Genomic DNA, 22,167 nt, shown 5'->3' on the forward strand with positions numbered 1-22,167 from the left:
ATCGGGTGGCATATATTACACTAATAGCCGAAAGGAGTCTAATCCTTCGTTTTACGATTCCGCCTTGCATGCAACCGCGGCTCGTTATTGTCACCTATAACTCTCCCTCTCCCTCCTCGACCAGCCTCCGCCGTTGTGGGATGGCCGCGTTCTCGCGTTTCATATGCAAGTAGAAGTCGGGGACGCGGGCAATATTTTAGCGGCGGATTTATTACGACGGAAGAAAAGGCCAGAAGGTGAAAGATTAACGACACGGCTCGCAATAGAACCTGGGCTAGTACAAATTTCTAATCTCGATAGAGCGTGCGTGGGTTCCCCGAAACTTACGCCTTCATTCCGCGCTGCGAAGGACGTAGACCGTATTCAGCGAGACAAATGACTGAAAAATTTGAATACTGTTCGATTAAATGGTGCACGAGTAATTAGAACGAACGATGATTCCGTGGACAAATATTGAAACAGACGGATAAGATTAGGCGAAGTATGTCTATTTCAGGTTTTGGGGAGCGATTCCGTGAATTGGGTGAAAATTAATCTCTCTGTGAATAATGAATGATCAGGCTTCTGTATGGCTTGAGAGTTATAAGTTCTAGCTATTTTGTTAAGTATAGGTTATTTATAACGGGTAGATATATTATTTTTAGTAGAAGGAAATTAATATAGTGTCAGAAGCTGGTTATTCAGGTTATTCGGTGTGTAATACAAGAGATTAGTTATCGTTAACAAGTATAAGTAGGTACTTGAGTCAATAAAATGTTAATTGAAGTATAATGGAATATGGGTTGAAAATTAGACTGAGTTAATCATAGAGTTCTTTAAATAATAAAATTAATCATCAAGAGAATGTGTTCAATATAAATCTTATGGGAAGTCGATTAATCTAGATCCTACTAGATGCTAATGTAGGAATCTTAATAAAACTTTACATAATTGTTTATTAGAATGAACTACGAATTCAGAGAAATAGAAAGCATTAGAGGAAAGCATTACCTCTAATGACTTCTCATAAAACGCGTATAGCACCTGAACCTCCAGTTACCTTTAACTGAAAGTGAAGAAATCAACCATTAATCAATATTTTATTCTGTTCTTATTGTTATTACACTCAATACGCGCAGTTCTAAATGACAGAAATATTGAATATTCGAAGTTCAATTAATCGAGGCTCTACTGTAATTATTAAACTCAACCCTAACAAGATCACAATTATTACCTAAGTAACTATCATTTCCTACACATCTCAATCGAACAACTGCACAAAGAACCATCGCCCACAACCGATTACCCCACCTTCCCAAGCAAAGACTGTTCACCTTCGCTTCGACCGCTCCTCGCGAAAGAACGAGCAACCCCTCTGCAGCCTCCCTCTGGTCGGAAGTTTATTTACCCGGCACGCCCCCCTCGTTCGAAGATCATTTAGTGTGTGGCTCGAGCACAGTCGATCTAACGCTGATCCGACACGAGGCGCCGTAACAAGGCCGCCAACACAATGAGAGAGATGTTCGGAGGCGGCTGGACGCCTCGGTTGCCCATTTACGCGGCCCATTGGTGTAACACGCAGCATCCATGGAAGCCTTGCAAGCAGGGGGATGTTACAGGGTGGGCTGGCCGCGTACACCGCACCGGTGGCTGTGTGCGACGAGGGCAAGGACTTGCGCGCACAACAATGCATTTTGGGCGCGAAGGGCACGGGCATGCGTGTCACCATATTGAAGGGGAACGTCGACTGAGTATGGGGGCCCGAGGACTGTTACCTTCCACGGTGTTTCGCGGTATGTTGGCAACGTGTAACGTTCACCGTGGGGTGCCCTTTTCGCTTGACCAGCTGCCTACCGACTCGCTTACCAGCCTCCGCCATTCGACACGATGTGTCTGTGAACTACGAATTAGTTGACTTGGGTCGGTTCGAGGGGGAGAGGAATGCTGGAGAGCGGGACTATGGGAATTTGGCGGGATAGGATTGATAAGGGATGATAGTATGAGTGGAGTAAAAGACCAGTTACATATTGACACTTGGAGCAGACCTAATATGCTACCCCTATCAAAATGTTTTCGGCCAAACGTAAGAAGAAGAAGTTTTTTAAAAATATTGTAGTTTTCAAAAATGTAAAATACTATCGTACCAAACACATCTAATAGTTTTAATAGTTTTAAATAACTTCATATTGCTGCGTTTGATCGGAAATTTGTTGCCAGGGGTAGTAGTACAGCTATATGTATACGTATACCAAGCATGTAAAGTACACTATATTTCATAACCATAAAACCAGCTTGGACTATTAAAATCGTATCTTAGAGTGTCTGGTTTTGAAGAAAAGTAAAATGATGATACATAAAAAATGTTGAATCCTCAAGATATTAGAATATTTTGAAAATATTTAATCTGTTTTAGTTCCAATCACAAGATATAAGAACTAAAAAATCGAGAGTGATTTTATACTTATAAAACACAATGTGTAATAGTAGGTACTTACCATTATATGGTACCATATAAGTACCATGGTAAGTACCTATACAAAGGTCCTAGCAAAATTAAAAATTCGTTCACAAGTAAACGAAGTTCTGTCTCTGAAAATTTCACATGCCGCAAAAAGAAATACAAATTCTGAAAGGTATTGTCTGTTAGGTACTGATGAAAGAGAGAAACGCGTACAAGATTGAAAGGATAGGCAAGGGTTTACACGTAGCACCCGTAGCGAACCATGTTGAAACAGATTGATCGAAACGGACACATCGATCAAATGCGCGGCTGCTTTCGTGACAAGGACATCCGATAGTTTGCTGGCTGAATTCTGTATAGAATAGTGTGACACAATCTGCTACATGGGGATATCATTGAAGAATCGTGACTACTATAGATACACACATATGTAGAATACATAGGTACTTCCTTCATGTAGCAAACGTAGGTGTGTATCGACCGCTTTATATACCAAATTTAAAACAATTATATGTCAAACCAACTTAAACAACACTGTTTTAGGGTTACTACTGTAATTCGTCGAAACTCTCTTTTACAGTTCTATAACCATTACCAATTTTTTATATCTAATTAATCCTCTACCACGAGTAATTTTTCCTAATTTGTAGGTACATAAAATCACAGACTATTTTTACTTGTAATTTAGGTTTGCCATAAGCTCTACACTAATAAGGCGTAGAAAAAAACGAATTTAAGAAAAAAAGAAACAGTGATTTCCACACGATCTACGGTCAGAAGGTTAACATTAAGAGCATCTCTGCAGTCAACAAAAACTCTGCACAGAAAAATATGTTAAATTTTATTAAACTCTGTTGCAAAATTTTACAAAAGTACTCTAACAGGTCTGAGTGTAACAGAATCAGTAAGAGTCGACTTTGTAAATTTAACAATGTTACTTTTACTGTAGTGAAATTGCCTTTATTAATATACAATGGTCTCTAACAGATCCTACAAAAATCTACTCTGTTTAAATCTACTTAAGAGACTTTTGCAAGATCTGTATGACCATTTCTTTCTGTGCAGTTCCATAAAGAATCGAACAAGTTTTGTTATCTCCTTTCGGTAAATAAAAAATCGTGTTTGAAAGTGAAACTTGTTCCGCTGCTATAACACGTTTTTATCCGATATTACAGACGGAAGTGGAAGACATGACGGCCGACAGTGTCTGCGAGGGTACCGGGCCGAATCTCACTGCTCCTGAAACCACTGGCAGTCTGATAGGACCGGAAATGTCCCCGAGCGTGATGGAGTGTGGTGGCTGCGGCGAACGTGTCCGCGAGCGTACCGTTTTGTGCGTCGGCGGTCGAACTTGGCACTCGAGGTGTCTGAGATGTTGCGCTTGCGCCAGGCCACTGCACGATCAACACTCTTGCTTTCTGAAGGGCATGCGACTCTACTGCAGGCACGACTACGCTCTGTAAGTCATAGACACCATTATCGTTATCATTAGCTCGTAAGTCTGCTGTGCGTAGCGTAAGTTGAAAAAAAAGAAGAATAATACAGTAAGTACTCGTTATCAGCTCGTTACCATGGCTACCATTGCTGCTTTTAAGCGACAAGATCAGTGAAAGTCATCGACATTGTAATTAATCTCTCAAATGTATGTGTTGTGCTCTATAATCTGTAGAGCTCATTAGTGGAAACGAATCATGAAATTATAGGGAGTAGAGATTATATGGTTTACTGACTATGACTATGTGAATAATGTATTGTGTATGTATCTATAATACATTATATATATGTTTTGATTTTTCAATTTTATAATTCAACGATAGCTAAAGGTATGCATTGTAGTAAAGCTATTCTCTCAAGAAGATAGTTTTATAGATAGGCTTCTTTTGAACATGTGTGCTTCTATTGGAAATGTACTCGTACGGATACAAACGTAAGCATTTTTAAAATAGCATAATAGTGTTACCTAGTACAATATTTTAACTGCGTTTATAATTACTAATATTTATGTATATCTATAAAATACTGTTCCAATAGAGCATATGGCTTTCAAGTATCTAATAGGTGAAATACAGCTCCTGTCATGGCAGGGTTTGCCCACCACTGGGTATTATAATTCTCAACAAAACTTTTAGGGATCATTAGTGTAATTAGTTAGAAATCTAAATACAATAATACAATAATTCTGCATTTATTAGCCAGTTAGTTTGTATCATTCACGTATAATGCATTTTGACGCATACAGTTTTTAAATTACCAAACAATAATGAGTATTAACATTATTCCAAACTAAAAATATTAAAGAGCCAGAAGGTTACCAACAACAATGAATCATTATCGAAAATCTAAACTTTCAAAATGAAATACGGTACCTATCTCCAACTTTTTACCTTCTATTTCATCTCTCATGTTCGAAAGTCGTGATACGTTCCCCTCAGAGGTGTGTTATTATAAATGATTTATATAGACATAAAGACACATTGTTCGACACACGAACCGTTGTTGCGCTATTTGATAATGGTTCGATCGACCCGAGCGCTTTCGAATATTTTCGTAGGGAGGAACGTCGAAAAAGCATAGAGAAGCAATCGTGAACGAGAGAAGTCCGAAGTGACTCGACGATTGCGCGCAGGGAGTCCAAACCGAAGACTTTCCAACGTGTTTATCCAACTGTCAATCAAACGATCCGGTCACCTGGCTGTTGCACCGGCCCGTCTAAATCACGTATCGCGATGTCCGATCGTGATGTACAACCAGTATCGCTGTCCATATTATCGAATGCGGAAATCAATGTAGCTCCGCGAAGAAAGAAAACGAATGAAACGAGGGTTTTATCGTATTGCTGGCTTGCTAAATTATTGTGCTTCCAAGACTGACCATTTGGTTTTGAAATAAATCTAGGACCTCTAGGAAAATAGGCGTTGTACGTATTCGATTTTTATCAAAATATCTGGTATGAAACTGCTTACTGGTATTGTATGGAGATGAAAGGAAAATGATATCAAAATTAGAACAAGTTACAATCATTTGGATTTAGATGTTTTCTGTATGTTTTTACTTTTCCATCTTTTTGTTAGTAATATGTACTATTCTATTTAGAAGACCTAAGGACATTAAAAATACACATATCTATTATTATAAATCGCACATTATTCTATTTTGTAAGCATTTCGCGTTTAAAATACGATTATTTTATTCTGCTTTAAGGAATGATTTTGAAAATAGTCGTAACCTAATAATCAAGTCTTCTACACTGTACCTACGTATACTTGCCAAATGAATTGAAAGTATCTTTATAACTATTTCTTTTTCTGGTCTTGGAATAAGAAAATAATGATATGTAGTTGATTTTTTGAAATTTTTATTTTCAAAAAATAGTTATTTATTATTTTCAATAAATAGCTATTTGTTATATTTCTAAGTATCAATAAATAAAACTTACCAAACTAAATACTATTTCAAAAAGTTTATTATATTTATTTCAAACAAACTTTTTCCACGTCTGCTATTTAATTTCTTTTATGCATTATAAATTATAATATAGTTAGTACAATTATGTTAATAACTATGTTAATATGTTACACTATATAATAATTAGAATAATGATTATAATTGCAATTTAGGTAGTAATTCCTTTATTCTTACTTCTCGATCCGAGATACAAAGCTTTGAGTTCCAATTGACTAATTACTCTACAGTACAATTCTTATAGATATTATAAGTACAATAATTAGGTATTTAGTATAAATTATTGCTTTACTGAACGACTACATATCTGACAGAAAATACATCTATTATAAATTGCAGACAACTTACATCTTCTCATACCACTGTCCAGAATAAAATATAGGAACTTCGTAATTAGCCGAGTCAACTTACCTATTTAGAAGTAGATGCATACCTACTTACATACATACTTTTCGATATAACACCACTAAGAAAAATCAAAGATCTGCTCATTTATCTATTTCCAAGTGAAAATCAGCCAGCTCTAAAGAAATTCCAGTCAGACGTACGAAGGCTTTGACACGTAGGTGTTTCGCAAGATCGTTCAAACCCTGTGGAATCACAGTCAGAAATTTCGCAACGGTGTCGTCGTTCCCCGTGAAGAGAGTCGCAGGATTTTTCGAGCCGTCTGTCTTTGGAGCAGTCAAAGTCGTGTATGCGGGAGGTCCAGAGGAATCCGCCGCGTAATTTTTTTGACTCATGCTTTTCGCCTCGTAATGCTGGCTTACGATGACCCGGTCGACAGGATCCACGACCCCGTAGACTCGTCGACAAGCGACTTCGAAAGAAGCGAAGCCACCTTCTCGATCTACGCTCTCGACCTCCCGTGATAAATGATCGAAAACTATACCGCGAGATGCGAGATGCGGCTATGAGCAGGGACAACACCTCCGAAATGCCCATTCCTAGGCAGAATTGACATGTCGATACAAAGAGAGTTAATTAATGACATTTATGCAACAGTTGATACGAATTTTTGGTGCAAACTATGTGATCACTTTTGTGGGGTGTGTAAAAATGTGGAGTATTTTAGAATTCCTTAGGCAAATTGCAGCAATAGATACCTAAATACCTTGATATCACATATATATTTCAAAGGTGACACAACTCAAATATAGAGCTGTAAATCAGTTTGGTAAATGCATTTCTATTCATTATAAAAACTTTCCTAGTTAAAGATCAAAATTATAGAATTATTAGATTTAGGATTATTAGGTTACTATTAGAATTAATACAAGTAACACACAACTGTCTTTTATACTAATTATTCAAATGAGATAACTTTTATTAAGTAAAACCATGTACTTTTTGTGTTAATATTATATATTTAATAAATAATTTTCTCTTAAACCCAGAAATAGTTTTTTGTTTCTTCTCAAAAACACACTTCTTTGAGCTGTGTCACTTTTAGAATACATGTGCGATATGTTCTATTAGAAGAAATGAGAATTTTAAGAATTATATCTAATTGAGAATGTTTATGCAAATTCATATTTTTATAAGTTAGTAGCTACAGAATTGGAATATAATTTATTTGCTGCACATTCTGAATATACATTGTGTATTTTTGCATACTGGAGAGGTAACTGATTTTAGTTACATTTTTGGGGTCAGTACATGAAACTACAATTGAACTGGACGATGATTCTGTTTTAGTAATTGAAATTCACAAATTTCAATATTGAAGTGAAAATTTGAATATTTGAAAATTTTATGATATAAGTAAAAATTTTGATATGAAATTGTTGTAGAGAAGCTTGGATACGAAAAGACAAATATCGTTATTGGTAGGTTTTTTCCCAAACTAAATTTTTTGAAATTTAAGAAATTTAGTAATCATCTCATTGCATAATCGAATTACACACTCACACTATTCTTACCTACAAATTCAGTCGTTATAGATCAGTGGAATAAAGCTGAGAAAATAATTTTGTTTATTCATTATGAAAATTATCTCCTAATGAGGTAACAGGTTTATTCATCTCCGACACGAAAACAATGAAACTCGTAAGAAGCTTCACGCGGGGATTAATTTCCGTTGTTTTCGGCTTGGATGCAACATGCAAGCTTTCTCGGGATGAGATCTGCATCGGTTAGGATGAAACAGTCCTACGATCGGAATCAACTCGCTCAGAATTCAAATCCCTTCCTAGACATTGGCGTGGGTGTTCTGACACGAAAACTTCTTTGCAAGAAATAATAGGATTAAACTGTGCATTCGTTGTCAGTCAGAAAGATCTTCGTCAAAGGTGCGTCCTCAACAATTCGTGTTCCCTATTCGTATTTTGTTGGTCACAGAGATGAAAGAAATAAAGAAATAATTTATAAAATGCTTACTTAGGCATGCAATCATTTAATGAAAAATTTGAAAAATTCACGAATTAGGTAGGTATTCTTTTTCTAAACTGTATATTAGAATATTTAATTTTTACGTAGAGTTTCGAAGAATTGGTTAATGTAAGAAAATTGATAGCGGTGTTGTGGCAATTGGAAAAGTAGTTCAATATCAGAACCCAGCATTTTGTATTTTTTATGGTGGGTTATGAGGACTTGAGTAAAATGTTTTCGATTAATAGTATTTTTTCATAATATAACAGAAACTTAGTAAATAAAATTGTTTATGACTTTAATTAGTTTTGAGATATGGTATCCCATATGCCAACATCTCTTTTTTCTTTTGAACGACCTTTGGAACTTTAATGGCGCCAAAGTCCTATGTATAGAAACTACCAAATTTCATGAAATGTCGATACCCAGTCCAGAGATATAAAGCAAAATAGACATCAACATACTAACATACACACAAACATTCATAGATACAGAATTCAGTCATCGATTTTTTGGTGTGTTTCGACATAAAATAGACACATACATAATTTTTGTATAGGGTAAGTACACCTAATACCGAATGGCACCTAATAGTAGACATTAGCTATATCTTTCAAAAATGAAGCGTGACAAAGCAGGTATATTGTAAAAGTAAAGAATGGATTCCCTCCTATCACTTTTGCAGTTTGACTGCTTTATTGTATTCCATTCTTTAAAACTATAATTAGTATTTAATATTAAGTGCTGTCTAGTATTAGGTACACTTACTATTCTGTATCATTTTCTATTATCAATATGTCTCCCTTGAAAACCTCTACCTAAAAACCTGACTCTCAAATCAACCTAAAATTCTAAACATTCCAATTCGATCTCAAAGCAACAACTACTACCAGTACCACTTTTAACACCAATCCTCCTTAAGCCACAGCAACCGTCCCCAGTTTACCCTATTCATCCTCCACAAAACATCGTACTTAACCCACCCCCTAACACCCATTCCTAAGAAATCACCCCGTGCTTTGCACAGGATTGCATTCCTTCCTCGGCGTCGTCGTAGCACACAGCCTCCGCAGCGATCCCACCGTAAACTCGTACAAAACAATCAACTCCATTAGCAACCCCGATACTCGGCGCAGAGACCGTGCAAATATCTTCTCGCTCTTCGCCGCGCGTACGTCCTCTTAATCCAGCGCCCGATTGTCGCGGAGCGCGACGAAACAGCATGGTAAATAGTCGTCGAGTATCTAGGAGGCTGCGGTGTACTTTCTCTCCGCGGTCGAATGGGGTGGTGGGGCCACCGGGGTAGTCGCGTGGCCCCATAAGATGCCCAGCGTGGCTGGGCCCGCGGCGGGGTGGGAAGGGGTCGCGGTCCAGGGGCCGTATAAACAACTGGCAGGATAGTCGACGGAGGAACCGGACGAGGAATCGGGATGCACTTTCCGTGTTCATGAATATGATAATGGGCTAATGGCCGCTAGTCGTTGTTTAATTACCGGTCGAAGCGCGCACAACCGACCACACCGGACTCCTCGGGGCTGTGAACGGCGACCGTGCGCTGCCGAAGGCTTGTCGTTAGCGGCGGACGATCCCTCTGCTGACTCCTCTCTCTCGGTGCACCCATAACACCCACCTTTCGGGCCATTCATCTGGTTGTGCGTGCGTGTGTCGTGTACCATGCTCGTGTCTTGCCGCTACACGGCTACCGTTTACAACGGCGTAGCTCCCAGCGCTTTTTCGAGGGAACGGAGAAGCTCGGGGACTACCCTCGCTGGTGGCTGGCCTCTGGCGAGTCCACGATCGTGAGGAGATGCAAAGTGAAGACCGGTTGTAGGGTTTCGTGAGGAGATGCTGGGGCGTTTTTGTTGGTTTGCTGCTCTCGCCTAGGATGACGCTTAGATAATGAGGTGTACTGCTTTGGGAGCGATATGGGGGGCATTGATGATGAGTTTTTCGCGAGAGGTAGTTTTTCTTGGAGGATGATTTGCTTTTTTTGGTGATGAAAATTTGGCATATTCTGAGGTTTATGGAGTCTTGTAGGGCGAGGACAGATGGTGAAAGGGTTTTGTGATAAAATAGTATAGTGAGAAAATGTCCTAGGTGCTGTGTATAGTATCAATTATAAATTTGGTGTCATTTGTCTAGCTTCATTAAAATAATATTTTAATAATAGTATTATAGTATTTCATTTTAATAATTATGTGTCAACATTACTTATTTTACTATACTACTTTGTAAAATTTCATATGCACTTATTATAGATCCGTTATAGTTTTATTAACAGGAGTATAAATTAAAGGAACTTTGTAGAAAACTAGGATATAATAAATCACAAATTTCTAACGCAGAATTGTATTATAAAGGATGTTAAGGACATACAGAATAGGAGCCTAGATATAGATAGGTCCATCTATTAAGGTCAATACCTTGAAAATAAAAATGTGACTAATGCTGTTTTGTCTTACAGCCATAGAATTAAGGGCACACGCCTACAATTAAAATCTTTCTAACACGAACGTTTTGCGAGGAACACGTGCGAAATGTAATCATGGGCATTAATTAAACCTGTCCTAGATTTAGGACGCTTTCGAAAGAAGGTCTTGGATCACGAATAGAAAAATTAGGAGTCACAGGACACGTTTCCTGTTGGCGTGTCCTTCTGCCCAGGCTGCTGCAGGAAGAACTGATGGGAGTGTAGGAGGAACCGAGTGTCTGTGGAACATGCGCCACTGGAGATCACTTTCCAAGATGAGAGAGCCAAGTTTCTCTTCCCTCAACTTTCTTCTCGTCCTCCGAGCTTCTCTTCTTCTCTCTGAAGGCGCTTTCTAATACGATCTTTCACCTCTCGTTTCCTTCGTTCCTCTTCTCCGTTTCTGTTCGTTCACCCACTTATCAATTTTTTAATTTATCTTTTAGCCATACCCTTCCAATTAACCTCGGGACACGTCGAATAGCTCAGGACGTGTTCTAAGATTACTATTGACACTACCAACCAAAAGTTTTAAACCATTGCCTAATTTGAAGAAAACATAGATTATGCTATTAAATTTATAATTAGAGAAAATAACGAACAGTTGTATGTATTTATTTTATGATGTTGAAGTAAAGTACATTGTATTATATTACTGTTAATATCATCTTTTAATTGAAGATACACCATGCTTTAGTGTACAGTATAAATAATGACCACAGAGGAAGAACTTGATGAATCTACTATGTTGATTCTCAAAGTCATCTTCATGTTCATTTTCAAAGTCATCTGGTAGCTAATGGGAAGTCCTTTATCATGTTAGAGTTAAAAAGGTGAAAAATTTAAGAGAGTCCAAGGTACACTTACCTATTTTCATAATAGGTGTACAAGGAAGTAACTTTATAATTCTAAATAATAGACAATTTTTAATTTGAATTGAAAGAAGAAATTTGATAAGTTCACAAGAAACTCAAGGCTTTTAAGTTGTATCTAATAATTTTATTGAATAACATGATTGCACACACATACACACAAATTACGCAATATTGTCAGGATAAATTAACAAGTAACATAGGAAAAAAAGTATTAGTAGGTTTATAAAAATCTAAGAGAATAATGACTATAGTGACAATTAAGTTTTTTATACTTTTAGCAGAGCGAGAAAAACACATATTTCATTTGAAACCAAGTAAAAACACAATTCAAGTTATCTAGAACTGGTCTAGACGAGTCTAGAGTCTACAGCGTTTCCAATTTGAAAATTACTCTGCTGTAAATTCAAAAAACGTGATTTATCAAGTTCTCTTGTTTTCTTTAAATCTATTACGAATGGATAAATGATTCCAAACATTTGGCTCACACTATATTTGGATCAGCTCTCTCCTTACTCTTCTCGTTCCCATCCATCAGCCGAGGAAAAAGACTCATTAGATACCACGTCCATCAGACAACAAAAACTGATAGTTTTCACTATCACAACATAGTAAAGAAGCAATCTCGAACGCACGATTCAGCATTTGCATTTTTGCAGGTCGCTCCGCGTCAGTGTCGTATTTTTGCTCGTTTCCACAGTTCCCTGGAAAACATTTCTCACCGAGCAATTACAGGACATAGGTACACGTTCCACGACTTCACGCGTCACAACTTGTCCCTAGGGTATCAATACCCGCCGCTGACTAGAGATTTTTCCTTTTTCTCGGTTTCTTCGCCTCCATCCGTCCCCTGCAGTCCCTTCCGCCCTCAGGCTCTTCCTTCTTCGTTCCCCTCTTCTCTATTTTTCCTTCCACTTCCCCCTTATCTCCGGCCGATTTTGCCCCTGCCTCGTACACGCTACACCTTCCTTTTTTCCCCCTGCAGACCTCCGCGGCAACGCGACTCCCCGCGTATACACGCAAGCACGCTCTTCGGAGTCGCAGCTCGCGCTTCGGGGTCCAGGAGTCATTTATTTGTCACAGGACGACCGGTATACCCTCGGCTTCTTCCAGGTAAACGCGCGTTCGTGCGCGACGCCTTATCTAACCCGCGACCAATCGCTCTCGTCCGAGCTACGAATTATACCCTGAGACTGTTCACGCGAGCATGCTCGCGGATCGCGTACATATACAGTGTTGTCTCGATAGAAGCTTTAGGGATGTACCTTGAGGCAAACTGACCTATGTCATATTTTTCAAAAATTCGAGTTAAGACCTTAGCTGAGATCTAAATTATAGAATTTACATTTTCAGAGAGGAGAAAGGACATTAGCCCTTAACTATGAGCATCCAGTTATGAGATACAACAATTTTGATTAGAATCTAGTGTTATTAAATGTTTTTAAAATTAAGACGATATTAATTGCAATTTGGGAAGGAGGTATGATATATATTCCTAACTTTTGTTATTAAAGTCTTTGATATTTAAGTGAGAGCAATGGTAATAAATACACTACCGTGTATAAGTATTTGGATACTTTCCCATTTGTGGAAGTGCATGAAATAGACTTTTTTATTTGTAATAACTCATATTATAAATGTTGTTTTTGTCGATATTTGCAAATTTTATGCAATACATAGTCGTCTGAGATACGGTTTGTAGGTAAATCTATATTAGAGAGTTTTGTAGAGAAATTGTGCAGATACTTATGTACGATAGTACATATCAGAGTCTATTAGAAGACGGAGTGTTTTCACTTAAAAATAAAGGTTCAAGAAATCACAAGTCCATAAATCAGTGCTGAAGTTGAAAACTTCCAATGTCAGTATCTCAAAAACAAAAATGCACTGAATCATAAAAGCGCCAATTTGACGCAATAGTAAAATAAGTACTAATGCTAGTAGATTGACTTCACTAACTAAACCATTACTGCAGTAATAAATCTAAATGTAATAAAAGAGTTAATTCTCCAAAAGAGTAACAATATGGCGAGCGGCGATACTTTGAGAACCCTATAGCTCACATCTGATAGAAGAGACTCGGCAGCACTGTTTCTACAAATATAATAAATTTAAAATAAATAATTTAATATTTCACTTCGTTTTTTATTTATCAGTTTCATATTTAAATTAACAGTGTATAATTATGTTGTTTTTGAAAGAAAATATACTGTTTTGTTCGTGCGTCAAATTGACGCGTATCCCTAGAGATAGGTACATAAGAAATATCTGTAAACGGAGTGTTAAGTACTCTATATGAATTGAAGGACCATTTTCAATGACCAAGACCTTTAATCAAACTTATACCTTTTACACATTCGAATATCCGAATCCTTCCCCGGGTCCAAGCAGCATCTCACTCGACCAGGTTTCGAGTCGATGCACCCGCGCGTGATAAGAAAATCGTGAATAATAATAATTAATATCTCGGCTTCGCACGCAAGGGTTCGCCATTCCGCTGGTAGAAGCGATTACTAATGGCGGTAGGGAGTAGATTCACCAGGAAACCTACGAGGACTCGCGTTTTTCGCCGCGAAGAGGCTCCTCGTGCCCGTCGATAGCCAGCTTATCGACACCTCAATACGCGAACACGCAGACCCAAGGGAATCGTCGCTCGAGTGCCTCGCGTTGGATACCGCGGATACATTCGTTAAAGACGGCTTGGAAGCTAAATCCTTCGGCAAGGTTCCATCGTTGAATTTATTGGCGCCATTGCCGCAGGTGGCCGCGCGCGCTGCGTGCGTGCAAATTCTTTACGACCGCTTCTGATTTCCCTGCGTGGAGAACGCGCCGCGTCGTTACTCACTGAGCCCTGCTAGAGGAAAACCAAGGAAATTCTTTGTGACCTGTTGGAAATGATATTTGTGGAATACAGTAGTATACCCACTTGTGTTTTGTTCGTTTATGAAGATAGTGACGTTCCCATAAGCAATTAAATTCGACTTCTTAAGCTTAGGCGTGCATGACGATTTTGTCGATGTAACTACAGGCCAATTACAGATTGACTCTTCTTTTTTCTATCTAATGGGTAAGAATACAGTCGATACATAAAATTCTGTTCAGTCTGTATCAGGCTTTAGGTAGATCTACAAAATTGTCGGTCTTTGGCCAGTTTTCGTTAGGTTTCAACGAAAATATGCAATGTAGTATACATTGTGCTTAAAGTTATATATTTAATCACAAAGTTAATAGTGTTATTGAGTTTCTGTAGGCTGTTTTGGTCGTTAACAGCATAAACAAAATTAAGTAGGGAAAGTTTAGACAAAACGAGATACTCTGTAGTCTATTAAATAGGATCTATTTTATACAGTCATTTTGAATACTTCTATTGTTCATACAAATGACCTTAAACCTTTAACATTCACACAGAATCACAAAAAATAAATAATAAGATAAAATAAAAATGTTTAATTTTTGCTGTCCTCATTTAAGCTGCTAAAACGTTTGTTATTACATTTTATAATAAATAGTATAAATTACACCGTTTGGTCTACAATTTCTCTATAAATCATTTACAAATAAGAATTAAGCATTTTTATATTAATTTATATTGATTTAAATAAGTACTCCATTTTGTCCAACCTTCCCCTACAAATTTTCCAGACTTTTCTACAAATCTGCATTTTTATCGAATAAAATTTTGACCACTTAATTTGATAAACAATTGCATAATATGACACAGACTGAAAACTAAGGATTAAGGTTTTAAAGTCACTCTAAGGATTTTTTATAGTAAATTTTGTCTTACATAAAAGTTTCCAGGATTAGTAAGAAATTCAGTGTTGTTATTTTCGCAGAACCTTCGGTGCAAAGTGTGCAAAGTGCGGGCGCAGCGTGGGTGCTGGGGACTGGGTGAGGAGGGCCAGAGAAAGAGTTTATCATTTGGCTTGCTTCGCCTGTGACGCCTGCTCGCGTCAACTCTCCACGGGGGAACAATTCGCCCTGTTGGACGCCAGGTTGCTCTGCAAAGCTCACTATCTCGACGTCGTCGAAGGCAACAACACTTCCTCTGATGGTGAGACTATGCAGATATGTAGAGCTTGATACTTTTAGCACGAGCAATGCGAAAATTTTCTATACCTATCGAAAATTGGACAAAGGAGAAACTGAGGATTTGAAAATTGAAAAATTTAAAATTTAGAAAAAATTTAAAAATTGAAGTAACTGGAAGTTTGAGAATTTAGAAATTTACAAACTTGCGAATTTGGTAACTTAAAAGTACAAGAAGTTGATAGTTTCTAAGTTCGACAGTTTGAGTTAGTTTAAAAATATATTTGGAATAGTATAAAAATATGGGAATTTAGAAGCTCTGAGATTTGATGATGTAAAAATTAAAAAAACTGTGAATTTGGTAATTCGATAGTTTAAGGGTATAAGGCTTAAAAATTTTTGGAATTACAGACTTCGAGAATTTAAATTTATAAATATGATGAATATACAAGTTTGGAAATTTGAAACTTTACAAGTTAGAAGTTTGAAAACTTAAGAGTTCCAGAATTTGAGAACTTGAGAATCTAGAAGTAAAAAAGTTTGAGGTTTTGAGAGCTTAAAGAATTCGGCAATTTGGAAACTAGAGAATTGAAGAATATAAATACATAAAAGTTTGAAATACAGAGAATTTAAGAATGCAGTAGCCGAAAATTTAAAAACTCGAAAATTAAAAATTCCAATATTAATCAAGCACCCATGTACTTCACAAACCACAAAAAGTATTATTCATAGCACTCAACTATTTTAATGTTCAATTATCAAACGATAGCCTGATATCGAGCTCTGATTTGCATGAAAATTTCTCTAAGGTCCGTAATCGTTCCCACTTAAACTCAAAGTGTGCTAAAAGATAGAGGACGCACGAATTTAGAGATAAATGGAAGGAGGGGCACCCCTAATTGGTACTTTCGCAGAAGGCGGTGACTCGGAGAGCGGCCACAAGAGCGGTAACAAGGCGAAGAGAGTGAGAACCACGTTCACGGAGGAGCAGCTTTCCGTTCTCCAAGCGAATTTCCAACTGGACAGCAATCCCGACGGCCAGGACCTCGAGAGGATAGCGCATGTGACGGGACTCAGCAAAAGAGTTACGCAGGTTTGGTTCCAGAATTCTAGGGCGAGGCAGAAGAAGCATCTGCACACGGGCAAAATGAAAGGGCAACACGGTACTTCTTGCGTTTGTTTCTTTTAGCACCTATCCGACTGAGCTACCTTGCGAGACGAAAGGGATAGGCTGAGTGTGTAGGGCAATCTGGGACAAAGAGATTTGAAGCTAAATTTGTAGATTGATTTTTAGTTAAAGAGTAATCCTACTTTTTTCATTTAGGTAGAATGAGTTAAATTGGCAACAGTTATGAAATGAGGGTGAAAGGGTGATATGTTATAAAAGGTGATAAAAACAAGGTCTGGAATTTTAGACGCTTCTCATACTCATAGAGAGGAATAAATAATGTCTCGTTAAGATGTGAGCCGTTCACAGGCCAATGTGATTAATTCTATTTTCAAAATTTTGTCCAATTTTAGTATTATAGTATTTGATTGATATTTCACTTTGTACATCTAAAATAGATATATATATTTTTGTTTTGTGGAGTTAATCAATTTGGCAAATGACGGGCTCGTACGTAGGTTCTGAAACCAAATCTATCAGAATAAAATCAACTATTGATTGTTTATGTGCGTTTGACATCGTGAGCGAATCTCTTTATGACGTCAGCTGAATTGGTTTAGAAGTACATTAGTTAAAGGTTTTATGTCAGCACAAGGTTATTCCTAATATTAACAGTACTCACTTGACTAATTAGAAATTTGATTACCCATCTTGAATCTTTGGGGTATCTCTCGTAGAACACTTCAAGACTTTAGTTTACTCATCATCGATAAGTGTAACGCAGATCTATAACCTGCAGATGTGAATTTTCTATTGAAATTGATGGAAGGCATCCTAGAACATCTCTAACACAAGTGAAAAAAGCTCATATTTATTATCAAAAAGATTGACTTGAGGATCTAAGTACTTCAGACACTTTTTACTTCTCTCGATGAGTATTCACCCCTAAAGTTTCAGACTCATTTTTTTAACACCCTATTCGAATTTTATCATTTCTATATAATCTACATAATTTTCAATTTCTCAGTAGAAGCATAAGTATTGAGAACGTAATAGTGAAATTTGCTACTTCTGTTGATCACCTTTCGCAATCGCAGCATATATCTATTAATTTTGTCTAGCCAATCTGAAAAGTAAGATTGAAGTCCTCGAAGCATATAGTTATTCTCATTCATGAATTAAATATTACGAATTAATTGAATTAGATATATCCTCATTCTTGAATTAAATAAGAAGCAAATTCAAGATTGCGTTCATGAAAAGAAACGTGAGTGAGGAGGATGCTTTCTAAATTCGGTGAAATCTATTCTTCGACACGTAAGAATCTTAAGGATTATCATAATTTAGAATCGAGGAATGTTATTTACTATTACAGTTCATCAATCACCTCCGAATTCTACCGCGTCTTCGGGCGATTTCGGCCGACACATCAATTTACACCTGACCTACTCCTTTCAACATCAACAGCAACATCATCACGGCCAGCAACAGCCGCAACTCAGCCCTGCTACGTGCAAGAGTCCTACACCTTCGATTTATCATAATCACGGTAAGGGACCTACAGACTGTTTAATACCCTACGGCAATTTATCGGATAGAATTGTTCTCTTGTCGATGAATTCTTCAAAAACAACGTAACAACTTCACTAAATTAACTTTATTAAACAGACAAAACTAACTTCGCTAAATTGATATCTACAGACATTATTAGGGATGGAGTACAGTGTCGACCATAAGATTGAAACCAATTGCTAATTTGCGAAATCGATTAACACCGTAAAACAAAAATATTTATACATATATATTTTTTAAACATAAAAAGTTAAGCGTTAATTATGTGCTTTGGCACTACAATTTAATGAAATTAAAAAAGTGGAGTTAGTTACTTTAGTCTGAGACCGACTCAATTCTCATTACTTAGATTTATATTACCTACGTCGACGACAAAGAACGATAATTTCAGTGTTGCTTGTTTCAATATAATGAAATTAATTAATAAAATTGTTTATAGCAAACACAAAATCGTCGTGCATGCAAGAATTGAAATATTCATTACCAAAAATGAATTTACATAAAAAAGAGCGCTGATTAATTAGAAAGTGTTAAAAATCGTACAATAGAAGCTGTAGTCTAGTATCAATGGCAGTGAATTATTTTCTAAAGACAAAAAGAAAATTTTGCCTTGAAAAGGTCTACTCTCAATCGCAACCCCGTCAACTCTGTCTTCAGGCTCGGAACAATCGATGGACGAGCTCTCGCAAGACTCGATGATGTTGTCGATGCCAAACGAGGTTTAATCGTCGCAGTTGGAGTTAGCTTGTATTGTAAATACTCTTTATCGCGTTAAGATTCCATTTTTCCACGTCATGAATCTATCTCGGTGAACGTTTGATCTATTTTTGTCGATTTTATTTATGAAAAGATAAATCGATCGAATCGTCCGCGTCGATGTCGTTGAGCTTGAACCGTACGAGCCATCCCAAAGTGTTCGTCAACGAAAAGGAAAAGAAATCGATTTTCTTTGTAAGATGCTTTTTATTCGCTGACGAACATTATTGGATGAAAAATTTGCGACGGAACTCTGCGATTCAAGCTACAGAAATTGTTTTATTTTGTGGTGCATTTGTAAAATGTGCCACTCTCTGCGAATTGTTTTAGTACGTACTTTGTAGTATTTATTCAGTCGATTGGCCCTTTGAAGCACGAGTTTTTAAAGAAAATAATTACCACTATCCAATGTCCAAAGCCAGGAATTTAATAATGAATGTTTATTTTATACAACAAAGCTAAGTGTATTGATATCTAATATAGAAGAGGTAATAAATTGAGGTTTAGTAGCTCCGGGATATATTATACAAGTATTCAAATACTTTAATTTTGGAATATTTGAATATTTGAATATCTGAATATTTGAATATTTGAATACTTGAATACTTGAATGCTTGAATATTTGAATACTTGAATACTTGAATATTTGAACATTTGAATATTTGAATATTTGAATAATTGAATATTTGAATATTTGAATATTTGAATATTTGAATATTTGAATATTTGAATATTTGAATATTTGAGTATTTGAGTATTTGAATATTTGAGTATTTGAATATTTGAGTATTTGAATGTTTGACCACTTGACCACTGAATCACTTGCCAACTTGACTATTTGAAAACTTGACCTAGTTAAGTCACCTGATCATTTGACTATTTGACTGTTTGACTGTTTGACTGTTTGACTGTTTGACTATTGGACTACTTGTCTGCTTGACTACATGAATATTAGATAAAAAATCAAAAATTACATAATTTGATCATCTAAAACTTCTTATGCTGCATAAACAAAAACAAAATAGTAGGGATATCATGCATAGCTATAAATTCCAGTGCCAATCATAGCGATTAGTACACGTAGAAAATTCAGTTCAAAAGTAAAAACTACGGAACTTCAAAGGGTTGATTCAGGTACATTAACTCGTAACAGCTACTTCATACTTTCCGATAGTACTTAAGAAGACGACGTTGCTGAAAATATGCCAAACGTTTTGTATAATTTAGAACGAAATCCGCCCAAACGTTGTTAACCTATTAAGATATCAGCAAAACGTAGGTGACGCCAACAATTTAAGACTGGATGGCAGCACAGCTCTCTCGCACTCGGTGTCAAGCTTATTATAAATAAGTGAATACATTTAACGTTCCATTTTCATCTATGACATGGAAACGAGTCGCGAAGTTTTATCTTATCATGCGTCGTTGACTCCAGCGGTGGGCATGCGTTAGACGGGTACTATTAAAAAGATAATCATGCTCAAATTAGATAGTATTTGAAAATTTATTTCACTTACCAGTGGCAGTCATGAATTTAACGCAAATATTTTTGCAAAAGAAAAGAAATTATATTGGATATTATTTCGTGTAAATATGAATTTATGTTATTTTCTAGGACTTCTAGAACGAAGCAAAGTTGAAACTTACATAGTAGAGGAAATAGAGCTTCCAGGAAATATTATTTTCAAATACTACTTTGCCCACCTCTGGTCCATTCCCTCTTATCGCGAATCCCCTCGATTTGGCTTATCAGCGTGATTAGAAAATTAACCCCTTCCATTTTTATATAGATTTATTTTTAATAAGTGTTACATTAGCCACGTTGAACAGTGCTGACAGTTCACTAGACAATTCTTTGACTCTATTGTGGTTATTTGTGAACAGCTCAATCTAAATAATTTGAATTTTCCATTTTATTATATGTTATTACGTGGCCTCTTCGTCAAGGGAAAGGGTTGATTATAAATTTTGGAAAGATCCAAACGCGCCAAATATCCCCCGTTGTCGCGAAAAGCGATGCGTGCAACTTTTCTTCTTTCTCGAAGAACATTACGATGTAATTGTTGTCAGTTTCGTTGATCCGCGATGGTCCCTGATGTAATCAGGTTACGAAACGTGTAGGGTTGAATAAGATTAGCGTGAACGAGGAGTACAGAGTCGTTCGATGTCTTCGGGACTTCCGGAAGCCTCGCTCGTCGTTGCCTAGAGCTTCCAGGAACTCGAAGAGCATACGAAAGCAATGTTCCGAAATGAAAGTATCTTTTACAGTGTCTAGGTAATTGTGTAATCGTAAAAGAAGCGTAATTTAATATACATGTACTGTGATGTAAATATTGTAAGTAACTAAGTATATATAAATATAAAATGTTGCAAATAGTTCAGAACCTTCTTACTGCTGATCTTCCTGTTTCCTAAAGATGTTTTTATTGAACTAAAAGTTGAAGCATTTGGTGAAGTTATAGTTGAGTGTGTAGTGGAATATCGATTAACTGAGATCTCGAGAATATTAAAATTTAAAAATTTTAAAGAGTGAGAATTTGAAAAGATGAAAAGGTGAAAAACTGAAATATTGAAAAGTTAAAAAGTTGAAAATCCAAAAAGTTGAAAATTTTAAAAGCTGAAAAATTGAAAAGAAAAATCAACACTTTACAGCTTCAATTACAATTCCAGTCTTTTTTATTTAGAATTATGCTTATTCAACGTAATAAGAATAAGAATACAGTTCTTTAATTCTCTGAGATTTCAAGCATTAATTTTAATTATATTATTTTAAATAATTAAAGTAGTCATCAGAAGAATGTCTCAAGTTTGAGACTCATAATAATCAAAGGCCTATTTTGTAAACTTGTATAAAGTAATTATTATCGAGAGATAAATTATACATAATAATTTAATGGGAATATTTACGGTCGAAAATAATAAGACAAGTTAACAGTAAAAGACATTCTTTTATTAATAACAGTACGGTTTACAATATTGCGGTAGTGAGTGTACAACACAAGAGCAATATCAAATATTCATGCACGATTTCATGAATGATTTATATACAAAAGCTACAGGGTACGTCTATATACAATTGCGTTTTGAAAATAAA

The 22,167-nt window shown here is 36.5% G+C and overlaps 1 protein-coding gene across 1 annotated transcript; it reads left to right on the forward strand.

Moving 5' to 3' along the window:
• The first annotated feature begins 3,726 nt into the window (after window positions 1–3,726).
• Awh (LIM/homeobox protein arrowhead) lies at window positions 3,727–19,042 on the forward strand. The gene is made up of 5 exons (XM_076374688.1): window positions 3,727–3,899; window positions 15,445–15,662; window positions 16,552–16,800; window positions 18,121–18,294; window positions 18,966–19,042. Exons 1-5 carry the CDS (start codon window positions 3,727–3,729, stop codon window positions 19,040–19,042), a joined length of 891 nt encoding a protein of 296 aa, XP_076230803.1.
• Window positions 19,043–22,167: the final 3,125 nt, after the last annotated feature.

Source organism: Calliopsis andreniformis, chromosome 3 (assembly GCF_051401765.1).
Source record: "Calliopsis andreniformis isolate RMS-2024a chromosome 3, iyCalAndr_principal, whole genome shotgun sequence".
Classification (NCBI taxonomy): domain Eukaryota; kingdom Metazoa; phylum Arthropoda; class Insecta; order Hymenoptera; family Andrenidae; genus Calliopsis; species Calliopsis andreniformis.

Excerpts from the sequence above, each read along its gene's own strand:
- Awh (XM_076374688.1), top strand. The coding sequence starts at position 3,727 with ATGGAGTGTGGTGGCTGCGGCGAACGTGTCCGCGAGCGTACCGTTTTG. Across the intron at positions 15,663-16,551 it reads CAACAACACTTCCTCTGATG|AAGGCGGTGACTCGGAGAGC; the intron begins GTGAGACTATGC and ends GTACTTTCGCAG. Across the intron at positions 16,801-18,120 it reads CAAAATGAAAGGGCAACACG|TTCATCAATCACCTCCGAAT; the intron begins GTACTTCTTGCG and ends TTACTATTACAG.